Genomic DNA, 17,684 nt, shown 5'->3' on the forward strand with positions numbered 1-17,684 from the left:
GAGCCCAGGCAGGTTAACATTGGATTCAGGCAGACAGTAGAGAAACTGCGGAGCCTGAAAGTGTCAGGCCATACCCGTTTATTGGAGGCGAGCAAAGACAGAGTGAGCAAATAACAAAAGTGAAAGCTGATAAACAAAGGAAAATCTGCTATTCGCAGTAAGGACAGGGAGCAAGGAAAACCACACCTCATGGTGGTGGGAGAGCGATCTAGAACAATCTCCGCCCAAGGGCAGCACCATAGCCTTACATAGGTTATGCACCTGTACCTCTGCCATGTGCTCATGCAGTAATCAAGCAAAGTGCTTGCGGCTGGTAAACCTGTGACCAAGCCTAACACAGCTGCCCCGCATCTGCACAGGCAAGTTCCATGCCTTAACGATAGGCCACATAGTTTTTTGTCCCGCATGGAACAGACCCAGTGGAGACACTGTGCCATGTCACCTACAGGCACAGTCTCCAACCATTGCACCCTCGCCAAAGTGTCTGCCTCGTATTCCAGGGAGATAGAAGGGCATGTCCTGTGACATGGTATACTGTTACCAGTTTCTGGTGTCCTAGTTCCTTTAAATCTTGCCACATGGCCTGACCCCATAGTCATAGTGGATGATGCATTACCATCCACTAGTTAATGTACCAAGTAGAAATCCAACGGGTCAGTCCACGATAGACAGCCCAGCTGTCGGCGCAAATCACCAGAGGTGAAGGTTCATTACGGGAAACTAGCCATAGGGCTCTTAATTCCACTCATCGGCTGCTTTGGCCTGTACCTGTGTCCATCCAAGTAGTCTCAGTGGCCAGATGGAAGGCTATGGCCATCCACTTGGCAGGTTGGCCCCTGCTAGAACCATCAGCATAACAGGAATCCTTGGGTATAGGCAGTCGCCCCTCTTCATAGGGACTGACTTCAGGTTCTGCCTCCTGAGCCCCAGCTGCACCGGACTCTAAGGTCTCATAGGTGACTGGACCCAAGACTTCCTGCAGTTCTGCAGTTCTGCTCTCAGTGGGCTGGTACTAAGAGCACAGCATTGTTGCAGGTAGGCACTCCACTTGGCCAGGGTGGAGGTTTGGGCCGTACCACTACAAGGTTTGGTTGCCCAATCTCTCACCCATCCTGCAATAGAGTAACTGGAGTTGTGGTCATAATACTCTTCAGTTGCCAGAAGGGCAGTATACACAGCTGCCAACTGTTTCTCCACTAATGAGTAATGGACTTCAGCGCCTTTCCACAACTGGGACCACAGCCCAATAGGTTGCCGTAAGTGCTCTGTCTGTTGCCACAAGCCCCATCCAAACCCCTCAGGGGTTACATGGACATCAAGCTCAAAGGGCCTGGCAGGATCAAACACATTCAAAGCCTGTGCCGCCTTGACAGCTCTCTTAGCTGCTGCAAATGCACCTTGTGCTTGCTCAGTCCAATCCCAGAGAACCCTCTTCCAAATAAGGTAATATAAGGGACGCGGTAACTGAACTAAATGCGGTATGAATGCTTGCCAATACCCCAACAGACCTAGGAATTCCTGTAACTGCTTTACCGTAGTGGGCACAGGATATGCTTGGATCTTATCTATAACTGTGTCAGGGATAACCTTTGTCTTACCAGACCAGACAATTCCCAAGAACTTAACAGATAACCTAGGTCCTTGTAATTTTCCCTCATTGACCACCCAGCCACATGCTTTCATATGGGATAGCAGGGTAGGAACTGCTTGCTCCAATTCTAGAAGAGAGTCGCTAGTTAGCATAATGTCATTGATATAATGATACATACAAACTGCCTCTGGTTGTTTCCATTTAGTCAGGTCAGCAGGCACCAGTCCATGACACAAGGTGCCTCTGGTTGTTTCCATTTAGCCAGGTCAGCAGCCACCAGCCCATGACACAAGATCAGGCTACGCAAATAGCCCTGTGATGATACTGTAAAGGTCCATTGCCACCCTTCCCAAGTGAAGGCAAATTGGTCTTGATTCTCTGCAGCTATATCAATAGAGAAAAAGGCGCTAGCCAAATCTACCACAAAGTGGTATGTCCCCAACTCATGGCTTAACCGATCCATCAGGTTAGCTATTGAGGGTACAGCAGCATTCAAATGGGGAACAACTTTATTCAGTTCTCTGCAACCCACTGTCACTCGCCAGGTTCCGTCTGGTTTGCGCACAGGCCACACTGGGGAGTTGTAAGGGCTGTGTGCCTGCCGGATGATCCTCACCTTTTCTAGTTCAAGGATTGTCCCAGTGATTTCTTCATAGCCGCCTGGCAGGTGGTACTGTTTTGTGCTAGTCACACGCCAGGCAACAGGTAATTGCAAGGGGGGTGTGCTGCATGTCCTCACAACACTGCCTTCACAACCTGGACAGGCAGGTGGAACACCCCAGCTATAGTTTCCAAAAACAGTCCTTAACAAGACATCTACCCCAAAGTATATTCAGGAATAGGAGATACATATACTTTGTGTGGCTTAGGAGGGAGTCTTCCTATCCCCAATGGAATAGTTATTGGCTTCACTTGAACAGTTTGGCCCCCAAACCCATCAGTGGCCACTGGGGTCCCAGCAAACCATTCTGGGTTCCCATAAATAAGGGAACATTCTGCACCTGTATCCACCAACGCCAATACCCATTGTACATTAGGAGGGGACTAGTGGATAGCCAGTTCCATGTATGGCCTCTGGTCCCCATCTGTCCCTGCTAGACGGGTCTCTCGACTTTCCCCCTATTCAAGCTGGAACAGCGGGTCTTAGGGGTCCTCCTCTCCTTCAGCGGTCTCCATCATATAATCTTGGTGCCATGCCGCCAGCACACCAACTGTATTATTGGTAGCTGCTGGGCCATTCATTTCAGTGGCTGGAATATTTGTCCTGGTTTAAGCTGCTGACAAAGCTCCAAAAGGACTTTATTAGGCTTGCCATCCAATTTTTACCTATCTGTCCCAGCCGCAATGAAATCTACCCACATCTGTGTTTGGGTAACTTTCACAGGCCCATTCCTCTTGCTAGTCTGAGGGGCAGCATGGGCAGCAGCCCTCACAGTTTTGTGATTCCATGCTACCTCCAGCTCCCCCAAATATGCTATTATCTACATAACTGTGTTGATAGGCTGTCTGACATAGGGGCCCAAGATAGCCACTAGTGACCCAAAAAGGGCTGATGGGGCATTGCAGAGGATAAGATCTCACATCTCGGCTGTAAACACTTCCTCGTCTGGTCCACAGGACCCCAGGTGGAAAGCAGCATACCTCATACCTAGTTCCCGAAGGACCTTTACTAATTCACTATAGCACTGCCACCGACTCATTGCCCCTGGCAAGTCTCTGGCATTCTGCCAGACCGTATGAATGGCAGCCATCACCCACTCTAATAGGGTATGGTTTCCTGGGTTGTCATGGCAGTTCTGAAGACACTGCCTCAAGGAGGAGTGTGTGGTAGTGGCAGCCAGTTTCTCCATCTCTGTTCTGGAGAGCATGATGCCATCCACCTCTATGTCCCACAACCTCAGTTACCAGGCTGCCATTGGCTCCATGGGTTTCTGCCTGAATTGTGCCCCCAACTCCATCAGCTCTGCCTGGGTGTAGGGCTGGACCACAGAGTGCCCCACTACCTGTGAAGGAGCCTGTGGTTGCCCCTGAGGGGCCCTTGGCTGCTGGGATTTTACCTTCTTGGCGATCACCGGCGGGGCTCTGAGTCTGCAGACAGCAGTTGCTGCCAGAGCCTCCCCCTCAGAAGAGGAGGAGTCAGAAACGCCTGCTCCTGCCCACTCAGAGTGATACCGCAGGCCGCAATGCAGCTCCTTCTTCCGCGCACCACTTTGGCTTCTGCAGCTGACAGCTCTCGGCCTGAAGCTGACTCTCAAGCTCCTGAATCTGCGGTTGTTTCTCCAACAGCTGTCGCTGCCAACTACAACTCGTGAACCCACAATTCCTTCTCCAGAGACTGCTCCATTTCCAGGCGCTGTTGGTGCTCAGGCTACAGTCTGACTTGCAATTCTTGTATCTGCAGCTCTTTGTCCAGGGACCATTCCAGCATTGCTGCTTGGTCCGCATGTCATTCTGGAGCTTTCAACCTCGGGCTGCCTCTTGCACAGAGCTCTCAGTTTCTTCTCGCAGGGCTGTAAAAAAAAAACACCCAGCCTTTGGCCCCCGAAAGGACAGCCACAGGGAACCATACACTGGAGAACAGTGACCACTCCTCTGCCCCAACCTTCAAGGGTGTCGGGGGCTCCATACACATCTGCTCTGAACCCTGCCCACTACACCAGGTGTAATGCCAGTGGCTGAGGCGAGGCAAGTTCACATTGGATTTGGGCAGAAAGTACAGAAACTTCAGAGTCTGAAAGTGTTTGACCATACCTGTTTGCTAAAGGCTCGCAAAGACATGCAAGCAAATAACAAAAGTGAAAGAGCTAATAAACAAAAGAAAATCTGCTATTTGCAGTAAGAGCAAGGAAGGGAGCAAGGAAAACTGCATTCATGGTGGCGTGAGAGCGATCTGGGAGAATCACCACCCAGGGGAAGCACCCATAGCCTTATATTTGCTATGCACACGTGTCTCTGCCTTGTGCTCATGCAGTAATCAGGCAGTGCTTGTAGCTGCTAAACCTGCGAGCAAGCCTAACACAGCTGCTCTATACACGTAATGGGCATGAGGAGAGTGACTCAGAGACACTCATAAATTCTGACTTCCCAAACACTTGCCTTAGTCCCTTATTTCTGTACCCAGCTCAGGAGCCCAAAGAGAACGTATTCGCTTACCTTTTAGCAAAATGGGATTACAAAAATTAGCATCACCAACTCAATGTTATAGGAGGGGGCAACATTTTAATTGGATAATATTTATATAAATAAAATAAATCAATGGGATATTTCAGTAATAGGCATACTTGCAAGCTACCACTTATTGAGTTATTTCTTTCTACCAGTCCCCCAGAAATGGATTGTTCTGCTTGTATGATCTGTTTTAATCTTCACAGACATCCCATCAGGTAGGTGATAATATCGGTTTTATTTAAAATGAAGAAATTTGGGCAAAAATTATTTCCCTTAAGCCAAATTGATGATAGTTTCCTCAACTTTGTGTTCTTAACCTCTCTGCTATCCTGCCCTTCTTGCAACAGGTCTCCCAGATTCAAAGGAATACGGAGGTTGTACTTGGGTGTCATCCTGTATGCTATCATTTCCCACATCTAAACAGTTATCAAGTCCTGTCAATGTTCCTTCTTAATTTTTTTTTTTTTACAATCGGTTTCTTCCTTACTGGTTGATATTAGTGATTAAGAAAATGTTTCTGGCCTGACCAGGTGGTTGCACAGTGGTTAGAGCATTGGACTGGGATGCAGAGGACTCAGGTTTGAAACCCCAAGGTCACCAGCTTGAGTGTGGGGTCTCTGGCTTGACTGTGGGATCATAGACATGACTCCATGGTCGCTGGCTTGAGCCCAAAGGTTACTGGCTTGAAGCTCAAGGTTGCTTGTTTGAGCCTAAGCTCGCTGGCTCAAGCAAGGGGTCACTAGCTCTGCTGGAGCCCCCTGGTTAAGGCATATATGAGAAAAACAATCAATGAACAACTAAGATGCCACAATGAAGAATTGATGCTTCTCATCTCTCTCCCTTCTAGCCTGTCTGTCTCTGTCTGTCTGTCTCTCTCACAAAAGAGAAAGAAAGAGAGATTGAAAGAAAGAAAGAAAGAAGAGAGAGAGATTGAAAGAAAGAAAGAAAGAAAGGAAGGAAGAAAAGAAGAAAGAAAGGAAGAAAAGAAGAAAGAAAGAAAGAAAGAAAGAAAGAAAAGAAGAAAGAAAGAAAGAAAGAAAGAAAGAAAGAAAGAAAGAAAGAAAGAAAGAAAGAAAGAAAGAAAATTAATGCCTCAGGCCCTGGCTAGTTGGCTCAGTGGTATGGTACAGCATCAGACCAGAGTGCAGATGTTCCAGGTTTGATTCCTGATAAAGGCACAAAGGAGAAGCTCTCATCTGTTTCTCCACCCCTCCCCCCTCTTGCTTCTCTCTATCTCTCTTACCCTTGAGCCATGGCTCAATTGGAGCAAGTTGGTGCAGAATGCTGAGGGTTGCTCCATGGCCTCCACCTCAGGCGCTAAGAAGAGCTCAGTTGCTGAGCAATAGAGCAATGCTCCAGATGGGCAAAGCATCTGCCAGTAGATCCCAGTTCGGTTGAGTCGCACACGGGCGTCTGTTTCTGCCTCCCCTCCATTCACTGAAAAAAAAAAAAAAAGAAAGAAAGAAAGAAGGAAAGAAAGAAAGAAAGAAAGAAAGAAAGAAAGAAAGAAAGAAAGAAAGAAAGAAAGAAAGAAAAGAAATGGTTCCCAGTTTGCCTGGATTTTAGTCTTGGCTCTGACCCGTCTGTGTGACCTTCAGTGCCTGATCTGTGATGTGAGAATGAATGATGGTACCAACCTTGTTGAATTATTGTCAGGATTTAATGAATGTATGGAGCTACGTATTTTAAAATATATCCACAAAGAATAAAAATTATTTAACACTCTTTCTTTCACTATGTGGAGTCTAATTCCTCTCTCCTTGAGTATAGGCTGCACTTGGTAACTTGATTCTAGCCCATACAATGTGGCAGAAGTGCTGCTGTGTGACTTTTAAAACCAGGCCGTGAAAAACCTCCTCAATCTCTCTCCTGGATGATTTACCTTGAGAGAGGTCAGCCATTATGATGTAACAGTAGTAAAGCTGTCAACGGAGAGACCCAAATGGGGAAGAATTGAGGCATCCTGCCAACAACCAGCATCATATGAATGATCCATCTTGGAAGCAGATCTTCCCAGCCTCAGTCAGATCATCAGATAACCAGCACCTGGCCAACATGCTGACTGTGACTTCATGAGGCACTCTGAACCAGAGGCACTCAGCCTGCCAGATGACTGATCTTCAGAAACTATGTCAGTGATAAACTATTTTAACCACTAAGTTTGGGGGGATAATTTGTCACAGCAATAACTTACTATTACAAATATGTAATAAATTTAAGACGGTGCCTGGCACATAAGAAGGACAATAATGTTTGCTATTATTGATGGTTTTTATTGTTACTGAAATAGCATATTTTACATATTTTTACAAGAATATGTACTTTTTATTTTTTTATTTTAAGTTTTATTTATTTATTTTAGAGAGAGGAGAGAGAAAGAGAGAGAGAAGGGGGAGGAGCGGGAAGCATCAACTCCCATATGTGCCTTCACCAGGCAAGCCAGGAGGATTTTGAACCGGCGACCTCAGCATTTCCAGGTCGACGCTTTATCCACTGCACCACCACAGGTCAGGCGTACTTTTTATTTTTATGTACTTTTTTGTACCTTTTATTTTTTATGTACTTTTTATTTATGTACATCTGATATTATATACTTTTTATTTTTAACTTTTAAAAAGTTGTGGTAAAATATATATAACAAAATTTACTATCTGAACCATTTTTAAGTGTACACATCAGTGGCATTAAGTGTATACACATAATTGTGCAACTAATGTCTACAACCATTTTTATCTTGCAAAATTAACACTCTGAACCCATAAAATAACTCCCCTCCTCCCCTCCACCCCAGCCCCTGGTAACCAACATTCTACTTTCTGTCCCTATGAATTTGACTACTCTATGTATCTCATATAAGTAGAATCAATTTAGTATTTGTCCTTCTATGACTGGCTTATTTCATTTGGTATAATGTCCTCAAGAATTATCTATATCATAATGAGTATCAGATTTTCTGCCTTTCAAAGGCTGAATAATAGTCTATTGTATATGTACGCCCCGTTTTGTTTTTCCATTAATTTGTTGATGAACACTTGGGTTGCTTTCACCTCTTGGCTATTGTGAATAAAGCTGCTCTGAACATGGGTGTACAAACATCTTTTTAAGACCCTGCTTTCAGTTCTTTTGGGTCTATACCCAGAAGTGGAATTGCTGGGTCACATGTTAATTCTAAATGTTTTCAGGAACTGCCCTACTGTTTTCTATAGTGAGTGTACAAATTGTTTTATAGCTTGCTTTTTTCACTTAGTGACACATCTTGGGAACTTATCTATGTCTTATATAGAAGTCGAACTCTTTTTCTTTTTCTTCTTTTAGTCCTTTTTTATTTTTAATTTATTTTTATTTTTATTTTTTTGTATTTTTCTGAAGTTGGAAACAGGGAAGCAGTCAGACAGACTCCCACATGCACCCGACTGGGATCCACCCGGCACACCCACCAGGGGGCGATGCTCTGCCATCTGGGGCATTGCTCTGTTGCAACCAGAGCCATTCTAGCTCCTGAGGCAGAGGCCACAGAGCCATCCTCAGCGCCCGGGCCAACTTTGCTCCAATGGAGCCTTGGCTGTGGGAGGGGAAGAGAGAGACAGAGAGGAAGGAGAGGAAGGAGAGGGGGAGGGGTGGAGAAGCAGATGGGCGCTTCTCCTGTGTGCTTTGGCCGGGAATCGAACCCGGGACTCCTGCATGCTAGGCTGACACTCTACCACTGAGCTAACCGGCCAGGGCCTCTTAGTCCTTTTTTAAAGATTCTATTTACCACTCACCTACCAGAACCACTCCTCCTACCCCTACCACCCCCCTACCCCTACCACTCCCCCTACCACTCTCCCTACCACTCCCCCTACCCCTACCACTCCCCCTACCCCTACCACTCCCCCTACCACTCCTCCTACCACTCCCCCCACCACTCCCCCCACCACTACCCCTACCTCTACCACTCCCCCTACCTCTACCACTCCCCCTACCACTCCCCCTACCACTCCTCCTACCTCTACCACTCCCCCTACCACTCCCCCTACCTCTACCACTCCCCCTACCACTCCCCCTACCACTCCTCCTACCTCTACCACTCCCCCTACCTCTACCACTCCCCCTACCACTCCCCCTACCTCTACCACTCCCCCTACCTCTACCACTCCCCCTACCACTCCTCCTACCTCTACCACTCCCCCTACCACTCCCCCTACCTCTACCACTCTCCCTACCTCTACCACTCCCCCTACCACTCCTCCTACCTCTACCACTCCCCCTACCACTCCCCCTACCTCTACCACTCTCCCTACCACTCCTCCTACCACTCCTCCTACCTCTACCACTCCCCCTACCACTCCCCCTACCACTCCTCCTACCTCTACCACTCCCCCTACCACTCCCCCTACCTCTACCACTCTCCCTACCTCTACCACTCCCCCTACCACTCCTCCTACCTCTACCACTCCCCCTACCACTCCCCCTACCTCTACCACTCTCCCTACCTCTACCACTCCCCCTACCACTCTCCCTACCTCTACCACTCCCCCTACCACTCCTCCTACCACTCCCCTACCTCTACCACTCCCGCACAACTCCCCCTACCACTCCCCCTACCTCTACCACTCTCCCTACCTCTACCACTCCCCCTACCACTCCCCCTACCTCTACCACTCTCCCTACCACCCCCCCCACCTCTACCACTCCCCCTACCCCTATTGATTTTATTAAGAGGAGTGAAAGAGAGAAAGGGGAGGAACAGGAAGTATCAACTCCTAGTAGTAGTTGTTTCTCTCATGTGAAACCTGGGGCTTTGAACTGGCAACCTCAGCATTCCAGGTTAACACTCTATCCACTGTGCTGTCACAGGTCAGGCTAATTCATTCTTTTTCAAAAATAACTGTTTTAAAGTATAATATATGTACAGAAAAGTGCACAAATCACAATGAAGAGCTGGGTTAAATTTCATAAACTGAATTCAGTTGGTAAGTAGAGCTCAACTCAAAGAGCACAAGCAGCCCCCTGGGACACCTGCGTGCCTCTTCCAGGATGCTGCCAAGGCTAACCGCTAACTGCATTGAAATAACATGGGTTAATTTGGCCTGTTTTTGTACTTTATATAAATAAAATCACACAGTGTGTATTGTTTGGTGCCTGCTGAATTTTGTTTGTGAAATCTATCCATGCTGTTGCTTGGAGCTGTGTTCTCATTGCTGTGTAGTTTCCTGTGTGTGAAGATGCTACAATTTTTTAATACACATATTGTTGAGAAGTTGTCTCTTGACGGACATATGTTCATATCTGGTTGCAGTGGAATTGCTGGGTTATGTTTAGCTCTAGTAGACACTACCCAACAGTCTTCCTGGGAGTCAGAGCAATTTTCTGTATATGAAAGTCCCCCTCCTCCCCATCCTCACCAACACTTGGTGGTAGTGGTGTTCTTTCTCATTTTAGCCATTTTAGTGGGTGTGCATTGGTATCACACTGTGATTTCAGTGTGCACTTCCCTGATAACTAGTTGAGTACCTTTATTAATATTCATTATTTCCTTGGATTTCCTCTTTTCTGAAATTTTGTTCAATTTTTTTGCTTCCTTTATATATTATATATAAGTATTTTTACAGGGTTGGGCATAAGTAGATTTACAGCTGTGAGTACATGAAACACACAGTTTATTATTGTATTATTATTCATTAATTATTTTATTATTTTTTGTATGAACTGTAAGCCTACTTTTGCCCCACCCTGTATATGTATTATTCACAACTCATTATTTTCAGAAGTCAAATTCTCCTAAGAACAAGGAGGGGGGGATTCTCCTCTATAATTATAATACTACTTTTACATTTTCTATCACATTAATTTTCTTTTTTAAGGATTTTATTTATGATTTTACAGAGAGAGGAGGGGGGTGAGAAGTATCAACTCAGAGTTGCTTCACTTTAATTGTTCATTGCTTGCTTGTCGTATGTGCCTTGACTAGGCAAGCCCAAGGTTCTGAACCGGTGACTTCAGCTTTATCCATTGGGCCACCATAGGCCAGGCTCCACTGTATTAATTTAATATTGATGCAAACTATCATCTAATTTATAATTTATTTTTTTTAATTTTAATTTTTTTTTTTCATTTTTCTGAAGCTGGAAACAGGGAGAGACAGTCAGACAGACTCCCGCATGCGCCCAACTGGGATCCACCCAGCACGCCCACCAGGGGCGATGCTCTGCCCACCAGGAGGTAATGCTCTGCCCATCCTGGGCGTCGCCATGTTGTGACCAGAGCCACTTTAGCGCCTAAGGCAGAGGCCACAGAGCCATCCCCAGCGCCCGGGCCATCTTTTGCTCCAGTGGAGCCTTGGCTGAGAGAGGGGAAGAGAGAGACAGAGAGGAAAGCGCGGCGGAGGGGTGGAGAAGCAAATGGGCACTTCTTCTGTGTGCCCTGGCCGGGTATCGAACCTGGGTCCTCCGCACGCTAGGCCGACGCTCTACCGCTGAGCCAACCGGCCAGGGCCTTAATTTTAATTTTTAATTTTTTTACAGGGACAGAGAGAGAGAGAGTCAGATAGAGGGATAGATAGGGACAGACAGACAGAAACGGAGAGAGATAAGAAGCATCAATCATCCGTTTTTCGTTGTGACACCATAGTTGTTCATTGATTGCTTTCTCATATGTGCCATGACTGCGGGCCTTCAGCAGACTGAGTAAGCCCCCGCTCAAGCCAGTGACTGTGGGTCCATGCTAGTGAGCTTTTTGCTCAAGCCAGATTGAGCCTGCACTCAAGCTGGCAACCCCAGGGTTTCGAACCTGGGTCCTTCTGCATCACAGTCCGACGCTCTATCCTCTGCGCCACCTCCTGGTCAGGCTAATTTATAATTTTTATTCAAAATTTTCCCATTGCTCCAATAACATAGTCTATCACTTTCTGTCCTCTATCCAGTAACATAGTTTGTATTTAGTTGTCATGTTTTCTTAGTCACCATTAACCTAGAACAGGCCTGCCAGGTTTTACATTGTTTTGTTACTGTTTTTTTTTTTTTTAATTTTTTAAAAATTTTTATTTATTCATTTTAGAGAGTAGAGAGAGGGCGGGGGAGAGAGAGAGAGAGAGAGAGAGAGAGAGAGAGAGACAGGAGGAAGGAGCTGGAAGCATCAACTCCCATATGTGCCTTGACCAGGCAAGCCCAGGGTTTCGAGCCGGCGACCTCAGCATTTCCAGGTCAACGCTTTATCCACTGTGCCACCACAGGTCAGGCGTTACTGTTTGTTTTTTATGACATTGACATTTTTTATAGCTTTATCAATCTCTTTATTTTACTTTTTTTTAAATTTTTCTTTTTTATAATCTTTCTTTTTTTTTAATTTTTAAAATTTTCTTTATTCATTTTAGAGAGGATGGGGGAGAGAGAGAGAGAGAGAGAGAGAGAGAAGGGGGAGGAGCAGGAAGCATCAACTCCCATATGTGCCTTGACCAGGCAAGCCAGGGTTTTGAACCGGCGACCTCAGTGTTTCCAGGTTGACGCTTTATCCACTGCGCCACCACAGGTCAGGCCAATTTTTCTTTTTTTTATTTATTCATTTTTAGGTTTTCTTTTTGTTTTTGTTTTTCTTTTGTATTTTTCTGAAGCTGGAAATGGGGAGGCAGTCAGACAGACTCCCGCATGCGCCCGACCGGGATCCACCCGGCACGCCCACCAGGGGGCGATGCTCTGCCCATTCAGGGTGTCGCTCTGTCGCGACCAGAGCCACAATAGCGCCTGGGGCAGAGGCCAAGGAGCTATCCCCAGCGGTCGGGCCATCTTTTGCTCCAATGGAGCCTCGGCTGCGGGAGGGGAAGAGAGAGACAGAGAGGAAGGAGAGGGGGAGGGGTGGAGAAGCAGATGGGCGCCTCTCCTATGTGCCCTGGCCAGGAATCAAACCCGGGACTTCCGCATGCCAGGCTGACGCTCTACCACTGAACCAACTGGCCAGGGCTTATTTATTCATTTTTAGAGAGGAGAGAGAGAGGGAGAGAGAGAGAGACAGAGAGAGAGAGAAGGAGGGAGTAGCTGGAAGCATCAACTCCCATATGTGCCTTGACCAGGCAAGCCCAGGGTTTTGAACTGGCAACCTCAGTATTTCCAGGTCGGCGCTTTATCCACTGCGCCACCACAGGTCAGGCTACTTTTTTTTTTTTAAGTGAGAGTAAGGGAGCTATATAGACAGACTTCCCCATAGACCCCAACCAGGATCCACATGGCAACCCCCATCTGGGGCTGATGCTCTGCTAGCCTGGGGCCACTGGCAACTGAGCTAATTTTAGAACCTGAGGTGCAGGTTCCAGGAGCCATCCTCAGGGCCCTGGCCCCCACCAATGCACTAGAATCAATTGAGCCATGGCTGCAGGAGGAGGAAGGTAGGGGAGAGGGATGGGGAGGGAGGGAAGCAAACAGTCACCTCTCCTGTGTGCCCTGACCAGGAATCGAACCTGGGACTTCCAGCTGCCAAGTTGATGCTCTACTCCTGAGCCAACGAGCGAGGGCTATATTTTACTTTTAAAAATTAAGTTTATTGCCAGACCAGGCAGTGGCACAGTTGATAGAGCGTTGTACTGGGACGTAGAGGACCCAGGTTCAAAATCCCGAAGTCACTGGCTTGAGAGTGGGATCATAGACATGACCTCATGGTCACTGGCTTGAGCCCAAAGGTCACTGGCTTGAAGGCCAAGGTCGCTGGCTTAAGCCCAAGGTCACTACCTTGAGCAAGGGGTCACTCACTCTGCTGGAGCCCCCTGGTCAAGGCACATATGAAAAAACAATCAATGAATAACTAAGATGCCACAAGAAAGAATTGATGCTTCTCATCTCTCGTTCTTCCTGTCTGTCCCTATCTGTCCCTCTCTATGTCTCTGTCACAAAAATAAACAAATTAAATTAAAATAAATTTATTGAGCTGACATTGGTTAATAGACTTTTTAAAAAAATTTGCACATAGACTGACCAGGTGGTGGCGCAGTAGATAGAGCATTGGACTGGGATGCGGAAAGACCGAGGTTCAAGACCCTGAGGTCGCCAGCTTGAGCGCAGGCTCATCTGGTTTGAGCAAAAGCTCATCAGCTTGGACTCAAGGTCGCTGGCTTGAGCAAGGGGTTACTCGGTCTGCTGAAGGCCCGAGTTCAAGGCACATGTGAGAAAGCAATCAATGAACAACTAAGGTGTCGCAATGCACAACGAAAAACTAATAATGGATGCTTCTCATCTCTCTGTTCCTGTCTGTCTGTCCCTGTCTATCCCTCTCTCTGACTCTCTCTCTTTCTCTGTAAAAAAAAGAATAATAAGAAGAAAGAAACCAGGCGATGATTTTGGAGCACAGCCTAATAAAAAACTGTTGTTTGCTTCTCTTATTGGCATTGTTGGAGCTCTTGAGAGCATCGCCCAGGACATTAATGCACACCATTACGGTGTCAGAAAACGACATTAACTTTTTTTTTTTTTTTTTTTTTTTTTTACAGAGACAGAGAGTCAGAGAGAGGGATAGACAGGGACAAACAGACAGGAACGGAGAGAGATGAGAAGCATCAATCATCAGTTTTTTGTTGCGACACCTTAGTTGTTCATTGATTGCTTTCTCATATGTGCCTTGACTGCGGGCCTTCAGCAGACCGAGTAACCCCTTGCTGGAGCCAGCGACCTTGGGTCCAAGCTGGTGAGCTTTGCTCAAACCAGATGAACCCATGCTCAAGCTGGCGACCTTGGGGTCTCGAACCTGGGTCCTCTGCATTCTAGTCCGATGCTCTATCCACTGCGCCACCACCTGGTCAGGTGACATTGACATTTTTTTTTTTTTAATTTTATTTATTCATTTTAGAGAGGAGAGAGAAAGGGTGAGAGAGAGACAGAGAGAGAGAAGGAGGGAGGAGCTGGGAGCATCAACTCCCATATGTGCCTTGACCAGGCAAGCCCAGGGTTCCGAACCAGCGACCTCAGCATTTCCAAGTCGACGCTTTCTCCACTGTGCCACCACAGGTCAGGCAACATTGACAGTTTTGAAGAATACAAGCCAGCTACTATAGAGTGTCCATCAATTTTACTTTGTCTCATGTTTCCTCATAATTAGATTCAGATGATGGATTTATTTTGGCAGGAAAACCAAAGAGATGATGTTGTGTCCTCAGTATATATCAGGAGGCATATAATGTCAATTTGTTTTATTCCTGATGATGTTAACTTCTATCACTTGGTTAAGGTGATATCTGCCTATATTCTCCACTAATACTATTTTTTCCTTCTGTAACAAATAAGTAATCTGTGGGAAAATAATTTGAAACTAGATAAATGCCCTGTTCCTCATTGAACTGTCATCAATGGTTTAAGCATCCCTTGATGATTCCAGGTGGAATCTCATGTTTAATATACCAGGACCATCACAAACCCTGGGTCTTCTTGAGACCTTTTTGAAAGGGGTGAGGTTGGGGAGACTGTATAAGGCTGGTGGCCAGAGAGCTCTAAATGGAAGTAAATGAACTTGCTGAGTGGCCCAGAGGAACGAGGGACCCAGAGCCACTGAGTGAAAAACTAAGGCTGGTGGGAATTCATGTCCCCATCTCACAAATATGCAGGAAGGCCGACTTCGTGCCAGGCACTGTTTCAGGCCTGGAGGCACAGCAGTGAACAAAACTGACCAAATCTCAGGCCTCCCGTAGCTGACAATAATGTGGGAGGGTTCAAACTACAAACAACAGAAACATATACAGTAGTGTCCCCTTATCGCCGGTTTTGCTTTCTGCTGTTTCAAGTAAATGAACTCAAGTAGTTCAACCATGATCTAAAAATATTAAATGGAGAACTCCAGAAATAAACAACTCCTAAGTTTTAAATTGCACGCCATTCTAGCCTGACCTGTGGTGGCACAGTGGATAACACGTCGACCTGGAAATGCTGAGGTCGCTGGTTCAAAACCCTGGGCTTGCCTGGTCAAGGCACATATGGGAGTTGATGCTCCCAGCTCCTCCCTCCTTCTCTCTCTCTGTCTCTCTGTCTCTCTGTCTCTCTCTCTCTCCTCTCTAAAAATGAATAAAGAAAAAAAGAAAGAAAAAAAAGAAAAAGAGCTACATTTGGCCTGACCTGTGGTGGCGCAGTGAATAAAGAGTCGACCTGGAAATGCTGAGGTTGCCAGTTCAAAACCCTGGGCTTTCCTGGTCAAGGCACATATGGGAGTTGATGGTTCCAGCTCCTCTCTCTCTCTCTCTCTCTCTCTCTCCCTCTCCTCTCTAAAATGAATAAATAAATAAAAATTAAAAAAAATAAAATAAAAAATAAAATAAAAAAGCTAAAAAAATAAAGTCAGTCTGTTTATCACATTTGCACCCACTATATTAATTAAATAAAATTATAATAAATAAATAAATAAATAAATAAATAAATTGCACGCCATTCTGAATAGTATGATGAAATCTCACGTCATCTGGCTTCATCCTACCCAGGATGTGCATCATCCCTTGTCCAGTGTATCCACGATGTATACGCTACCCACCAGCAGTCACTTAGCAGCCCTCTCCATTATCAGATCGACCATCATGGTACTGAAGTGCTAGTGTTCATAGAACCTTTACCATCAGAGGGTCAATAGTAGCCTAACATTAAGTTACAATGCCTTTGTCATTCACTTCACTTCACCTCATCACATAGGCATTGGATCATCTCACATCACCACAAGAAGGATGAGTACAGTATAACAAGATATTTTGAGAGCATATTGTCATGTGTTCTATTTTCTTATTAGTTATTATTGTTAGTCTCTTACTGTGCCTTATTTACATATTTATTTAAGTTACTTTTATTTTACAGAGGAGAGGGAGAGAGAGAATGGGGGAGAAACAGGAAGCATCAGCTCCCACATGTGCCTTGACCAGGCAAGCCCAGGGTTTTAAATTGGTGACCGCAGCATTCTAAGACAATGCTTTCTTCAATGCTCCACCACAGGTCAGACTACTGTGCCTAATCTATAAATTGAACTTTAGCATAGGTATTTATGTTCACATAGGAAGAAACGTTGTGTATATAGGTTTTGGTATTGCCCACAGTTTTAGGCACCCACTCAGGCTCTTGGAACTTATTCTCATGGATAAAGGCAGCTACTGTATTATGTTTCATAGTGATAAATGAAATGAAAAACCAATCAGAAAGAGGTTAAGGAGCTAGATAACAGGGTATCTCTTCCAGATAAAACAATACTGCTCCCTCCTCCCTCTCATGTACCCTCCTGTGGGTCTCCCACCTGCCTGTCGTCTGCCAGAAACTTTGGCTGACTCAAGTGATCTCCCTGGGAGTGGGGCCAGTGCCAGCTCTGGCGTCTGGACTCTGGGCACAGAGCCCTGGAGCCCTTGAGTGAGTGAACTCTATCTGGCCAGGTGTTAGACAGAGAAGCCTCCAGCGTGGCTCACTGGGACTGAGAGATGGAGGGCTTCTGGAAGGGGAAGCCAGTGCAAGCAGGGTGAGCCCTGAAGGAGGTGGAGGCTGGCAGGGTGAGGAGAGTTTCCCTGATAAGGCTGATGGAGATGGTATAAATAATGTTCGTAAGCACAAACATGTTTCCAGCACTTATGTTGCTGGGCTTTGGGTAAATGTTGGACACTTTTTAAAAAAAATATTTTATTTATTGATTTTTTAGAGAGAGAGGAGTGAGAGAGAGAGAGACAAAGAGAGAGAGAAGGGGGAAGAGCAGGAAGCATCAACTCCCATATGTGCCTTGACCAGGCAAGCCCAAGGTTTCGAACCAGCGACCTCAGTGTTCCAGGTTGACGCTTTATCTCATTGCGCCACCACAGGTCAGGCTGACACTAAATGTTGGACACTTTTATCTCACCTAATTTAAGTGGCTTGTGTATGTTATTACCTCTAAGAGGCAGGGAGTATTTACACTATTTACAGATGAAGAAATTGGGGTTCAGAGAAGTGATGCCATTTTCCAGAGGTCACACAGAGAG

The 17,684-nt window shown here is 46.1% G+C and overlaps 1 protein-coding gene across 1 annotated transcript; it reads left to right on the forward strand.

The window, feature by feature from the left end:
• The first annotated feature begins 809 nt into the window (after positions 1-809).
• On the forward strand, positions 810-9,798 carry LOC136313624 (uncharacterized). The gene is made up of 3 exons (XM_066244137.1): positions 810-828; positions 8,528-9,315; positions 9,775-9,798. The coding sequence occupies exons 1-3, from the start codon at positions 810-812 to the stop codon at positions 9,796-9,798; spliced, it is 831 nt and encodes a 276-aa protein (XP_066100234.1).
• Positions 9,799-17,684: the final 7,886 nt, after the last annotated feature.

Source organism: Saccopteryx bilineata, chromosome 9 (genome assembly GCF_036850765.1).
Source record: "Saccopteryx bilineata isolate mSacBil1 chromosome 9, mSacBil1_pri_phased_curated, whole genome shotgun sequence".
NCBI lineage: Eukaryota > Metazoa > Chordata > Mammalia > Chiroptera > Emballonuridae > Saccopteryx > Saccopteryx bilineata.

Coding starts and splice junctions, on each gene's coding strand:
- LOC136313624 (XM_066244137.1), top strand. Junction 9,316..9,774: donor CCCCTACCTCTACCACTCCC/GCACAACTCCCC, acceptor TGCCTCTTCCAG/GATGCTGCCAAGGCTAACCG.